This window comes from Littorina saxatilis, unplaced genomic scaffold, assembly GCF_037325665.1.
Source record: "Littorina saxatilis isolate snail1 unplaced genomic scaffold, US_GU_Lsax_2.0 scaffold_2597, whole genome shotgun sequence".
NCBI lineage: Eukaryota > Metazoa > Mollusca > Gastropoda > Littorinimorpha > Littorinidae > Littorina > Littorina saxatilis.
This window is the reverse complement of record NW_027128992.1, coordinates 6,336-12,401: the sequence shown is the minus strand read 5'-3', so window position 1 is coordinate 12,401 and position 6,066 is coordinate 6,336. Positions and strand designations below refer to the sequence as shown.

The 6,066-nt window shown below is 41.6% G+C and overlaps 1 protein-coding gene across 1 annotated transcript; it reads left to right on the top strand.

The window, feature by feature from the left end:
• Positions 1 to 5,243: 5,243 nt before the first annotated feature.
• Positions 5,244 to 5,652, top strand: LOC138957291 (putative uncharacterized protein DDB_G0287457; the record flags this gene model as incomplete). The annotated part of the gene is made up of 1 exon (XM_070328426.1): positions 5,244 to 5,652. A coding segment is annotated over one exon (409 nt), but the record flags the coding sequence as incomplete, so codon positions are not given.
• Positions 5,653 to 6,066: the final 414 nt, after the last annotated feature.

Sequence of the window (6,066 nt, the reverse complement as noted above, 5' to 3'; positions counted from 1 at the left end):
GTATTTAAATTAAAAATATTTAATTAATTATTAATTATTAATCATTACGGCTCAGAAGGCAAGGAGATTGAAGAGGACTGGTAGGGACGAACAACAAACAGAAGCAGAGGGGTTCCCCTATCTCAGCGGTGGACACTAACATTTTTCTGTAAGAAAAATGGCATTTTTTATGTTGTGATTTTGTCCGGAAAACGAGTCGTTTTGTTCATTTTTACAACATAACTTTTTTGTTTTTAAAGCTATGACCTTGATATTTGGCATGGAAATAGAGTTTTGTCATATCTGGAACGTGTACTAAAATAATTGAAGTCTTGTTAGTGTAGCATATGCAATAAATTTTCAAAGTAAAAAAAAATTAGCAATTTTTTCACAAAATTTAGCTTAGCCTAAAATACAAAATATTAAACTTACTCTGTTTATTTTAGTACATGATCCAGGTATATCCTTTATATACATTTATACCAAAGGAAATAGTTCTGATATGACTAGAATGAAAACAATGTTGTCAAAACCAACTCTCTTTTTTTGGCATTTTCGAAACATAGTTTTTTGTTTATTATTTTTTTGGCAAACTTTATATTATTTGTTTTACTAATGTTATATTTTTGTATGTTAGCTTAGGCATTCAGCTATCTAATTGCCAAATATGAAGCTGTTATCTGGAAGCAAACTGAAATGACAAAATTAAGAAACAATACACCCGTCACTAGGTATGTCTGGCCCCTTAAGCCAAGCGCAGAACCGCGCGAGGTGACTTGCGACTCATTTCGTGGTGGAGGGTCACATTTCTCGTCCGTACCTCCTTCAGACGTGAAAGCGAATATTTAAGGGCATTCCAATGTCATGCACATTTTACAAAGACCCTTTCTTATTTGATGTTGTGTTTTGTTTGAACAAGTCTGGGGAAGAAAAGGTGTCGAAGACTTGTTCACTTGCGACGTTAAGTTGATTACAACTACAGAAAGCAGAAGTCTATTATCTATAATTGTAATATTTCATCCACTTGTGCAGAAAGATATATAATGAGTTTGCCTACATTTTACGACAAATCTGTCCTGTTGGAGCAAAACCGCCGATGAAAAGATATGCTTATTTTATGTGTAGTTACAATTAAATGTCAGTGAATCAAACCTCCCTCAAACCTCCTCCCCCAACCCCCCCGACTCCCCCCCCCCACCCCCGCTGCCGCCCCCACCGTTTGTATGAGAGCAAGTGGATGAGACGAAAAACCGAGGTCCCTTCGTGTACACTACGTTAAAGATCCCACGATTGACAAAAGGGTCTTTCCTGGCAAAATTGTATAGGCATAGATAAAAAAATGTCCACCAAAATACCCGTGTGACTTGGAATAATAGGCCGTGAAAAGTAGGATATATATGCGCCGAAATGGCTGCGATCTGCTGGCCGATGTGAATGCGTGATGTATCGTGTAAAAAAAATTCCATCTCACATGGCATAAATAAATCCCTGCGCCTTGAATATGTGCGCGATATAAATTGCATAAATGTTTTTTAAAAAATTAAAAAATTAAAAAATCCCTGCGCTTAGAACTGTACCCACGGAATACGCGCGATATAAGCCTCATATTGATTGATTGATTGAAGTGGGGGGGGGGGGGGGCGTGTTATTCCATGTAAAAGCCTGGCCGGATCTGAGAAGGTAAGCCAACTGCACTGTTTACACGGGAAGGAGTGTGTCTTTAACTCTTATGGGATCTGCTTTTGTCTTTGCTGTATAGCAAGAAATCTGTATTCCTTCAAGAATTTAAAATTCAATCAACAAAGAGTAACCTGACCCGAATTTAGTCACGGTTTTGCTTTTCTGGACAGATATTTCCCCGTCATCCCTTTTCAGCTTTTTCTGAACTTCGAGCATATTTGTTCTTCCTATAATGCTTTTTTTTTAAGCACAGTCATCTTAAAGCTTTTTGTTTTAATTAGTATTTATATAGCATTGTAAGTCAGTGCTATGACGCTTTGTGCCATGTGTAGATATCTATAAATGTATGTTTAGGTGAGAGATTTTAAGGATAGTCTTTATATCATTGTTAGCCACAAAATGTGTGTGTATGTGTGTGTGTGTGTGTGTGCGCGCACGCTGTTGCTATTGTACATCGCCGTGAGCTCTGGTGAGAAGGGGCGATTACTAAGTGTCAATTATTATTATTATTATGCCAACAACCAACCTCCCACACACCCACACATACAGTCATGGCCGCTTCCAACTCATGAAGGAGAACATCTCGGGTGTCACGTGCTCACATTGGCACATACTGCCCGCGCACGCACTAAACTGAGATACAATGCAATTTGCAACGAAACTCCTTAAAATGAACAAAGCAAAACAAAACTAATACGCTGCATTCGCAAAATCACAACTTTTTGAGCAAACAGAAACTAATAAACGGCGACAAAAGTGACAAAGAAAAGAAAAGAAACAGAAAAAAAGAAAACAATCCCATAAACACACGCAAAGCAAGAAAAGTCGTTTTGCCTGACAACACATTCATGACAAGGGACACAATATCATGATAGAGTTGTGATTATCCCCCGTTCAGCCCACTCGTGGCTTTTCAGGCTAAGATGTGTCTTGTTTTGTGTTTGCTTGTGAGACGGTGTGGGTGTGAATGGCGATTACAGAGTGGAAGCCGAAAGAAAGCAAAAGAATGGTTTAAGCAAGACGAGGGGGAATAGATGGCTTACACAAAACCACACACACACACACACACACACAAACGCGCGCACGCACACACGCACACACGCACAGAACACATACAGACACACAGAGCGACTTAGTTCTCCATTGATCTGTCTTTCTTTACTTTTTCTTTTTTTGCAGTTGCTCAGAAAAAGACGAAGGAGATACTTTGCCCGGACCAAGCTGGTGGAGGGGTAAAAACAAAAAGAAGAACAAAACACGAAAGAAGAGGCAGACTCAACAAAAAAGAAAAAAAAAAGAAAAGAGAAGAAAGGAAACACACACACAACCCAACGCGAGCCATAATCCTTGATTCAAACAGTTTGGGGACATTAGAACGCCGACGCTGGCGAAGCGACGGGGGAAGATTCTCTGAGATAAACGAGCTCTCGCGAGAGTCCTAAAACATTGCGTGCCTCTTTTTGCTTGTCTGCAGTCTGGGAATCTTTCCATGGTAAATGCTAGAAATGGCGTCCACTAAGAACAAATAATAAGAGCCATGCATACAAATTTGGCTGAGAAACTCGAGGCCGAAAGAAAAGAAATCTACGTGAAAAAGGTTTGGGGATTTTTTTGTTTGTTTTCTATTTCTGTTAGATTTTGCCCTTTGAAAGGCAATTCTCACGTTAACCGCCCACTCCACCCGCCATTTTTGGAAACACGATTCCGCTTGATTTTCAAAAAGATAAAAGCGTATGCTGAGTGGGTGGTGTGATTCTTGCTCTATTAAGAATAGATTTTTGAAGATTAAATCTGGTTCCTGAAAAGTGTGTGTATCTCCCAGACTTGGATTATTTGGAATGAAAGCATCAGGCAATGGTGATTAGTGTCTTAGGAGTAGTTCACTGGAAGATATTAACACTGATTTTTCTTTTTAAAAGATAAAGCTTACTGGAAAATAATATAACAATATTTGATGGTATAAGCCTTGTGCGATAGCAATCCGTGCATGTGTACTCGCGTGCATGTATTGAAAAGAGACCGACATCGGGAGGGGGGAGGGGGGGCAGAGAGAGAGAGAGAGAGAGAGAGAGAGAGAGAGAGAGAGATTGAGAGAGAGAGATTGAGAGAGAGACAGAGACTCAGAGAGAGAGAGAGAGAGAGGAAGAGAAAGATAGAGAGAAACAGAGAGAGACAGAGAGAGAGGTAGAAAAACTCAAAGATAGAGAGACACATAAAGAGAGTGTGAAAAAAAAGATAGAGAGAAAGAGATTGAGAGAGAGAGAGACAGACACACACACACACACACACACACACACACACACACACACACACACACACACACAGAGCAAAAGAAAGATAGAGATAAATAGATAGAGAGAAACAGAGAGAGACACAGAGAGGTAGAGAAACTCAAAGATAGAGAAAGACACATAAAGAGAGTGTCAAAAGAGAGAGAGAGAGAGAGAGAGAGAGAGAGAGAGAGAGAGAGAGAGAGGGAGGGAGAGAGAGAGAGAGAGAAAAGTAGAAAGCTAGCAGCAACAAGAGTCGCACTACCCAGGTCAGTGTGTACGTGTGCAATCAGCCCCCTGCACTTCAGGCAGAATGATCAATGTCTTTTACGTGCCACGGTGGTGACATGGGGTGGTGCATGGATACCGTGTCTGAATGGTCACATAAAGTTGACTCATGTCCGTCACGTCCTGCATTCGAACCTGTGACTCGAGGATCACAAGTCTAAAATCTCTATCCGCCGAGCTACCAGACCCATACAACAAGACCTTGTCAATCATCATTGTCTATCGTTTTCAGTGTTTGTTTGTTTTGTTTTGTTTTTACTGAAGGGCACGGAATTCCAGTTTCAATTGTACAATTTCTCATAAAAGCAAAACGTTCAGTGTCCGAAATTGCTTTCTTTTGGTGAATAATACGAAAGGTTACGTAGTAACGCCCTTAGAACATGAAACCTACGAGATTTACGCAATCTTCTTCTTCTTCTTCTGCGTTCGTGGGCTGAAACTCCCACGTACACTCGTGTTTTTTGTATGACCGTTTTTTACCCCGCCATTTAGGCAGCCATACGCCGTTTTCGGAGGAAGCATGCTGGGTATTTTCGTGTTTCTATAACCCACCGAACTCTGACATGGATTACAGGATCTTTTTCGTGCGCACTTGGTCTTGTGCTTGCGTGTACACACGGGGGTGTTCGGACACCGAGGAGAGTCTGCGCACAAAGTTGACTCTGAGAAATAAATCTCTCGCCGAACGTGGGGACGAACTCACGCTGACAGCGGCCAACTGGAATTTACGCAATCAAAGGTACACTCTACAAAAACGAGTCGGCTGACCATTGAGCGCTGGGCAGGCTTTGACACGGGATGAGACCATCCATCCACTTGGACATATACCAAAAATCAACAACCTGACCTGCACAGGAAGCTGTAGGGCTGTTGATTGCTGGCATGTGACCAAGTGGAGAGATGGTTCCCATGTAATATTGCATCGGCATCTGAGAATAAGAATTAATTCCGCCATATAGCATTACAGCTATTGGTATTTGTCCTGGTGTGGAAACACTCATACATCCAGACACTCCTTGCATACAGTCAAAAGGCTAACAACAACAACAACGACAACAACAACAACAACAACAACGACAACAACGACAACAACGTTGACAACAACAACAACAACGTTGACAACAACGTTGACAACAACAACGTTGACAACAACGACGACAACAACACCGACGACAACAACGACGACAACAACGACGACAACAACAACAACGACGACGACGACGACAACAACGACGACAACAACGACAACAACAACAACAACGACAACAACGTTGACAACAACGTTGACAACAAATTTGACAACAACGTTGACAACAACGACGACAACAACGACGACAACACCGACGACAACAACGACGACAACAACGACAACAACAACAACAACAACAACAACAACAACAACAACAACAACAACAACAACAACAACAACAACTGAGATAGTGAGCGGCCTCACCTTGAGTACGGATCAAGCTATTGGATGTCAGCAGCCAAGACACACCTTCAAGCCCTGGAGAAAGTCCAAAATCAAGCGCTGAGAATCATCCCAGGCACTATGAAGACAACGCCAATAGAGAAGATGCAACAGGTGACTGGCATACCTCCACTAAGCAAGAGAAGAGAATGTAAAGCGATGGTACATGACATCAAGTACCAGTGCAATCCAGACCACCCTATGAATGCAAGGATGAAGCGGCTCTCTTCTGGCAGGCTAAAGAGAACAAGCTTTGCAACTGAGACATGAGATGAGAACACCAAGAAAAGATGCCTGACCTGGTTCACACACCCCCCTTCTCCCTTGAAGAATCATCCGGGAAAAACAACCTTGAAAACGTGAACATCCAGAACATCC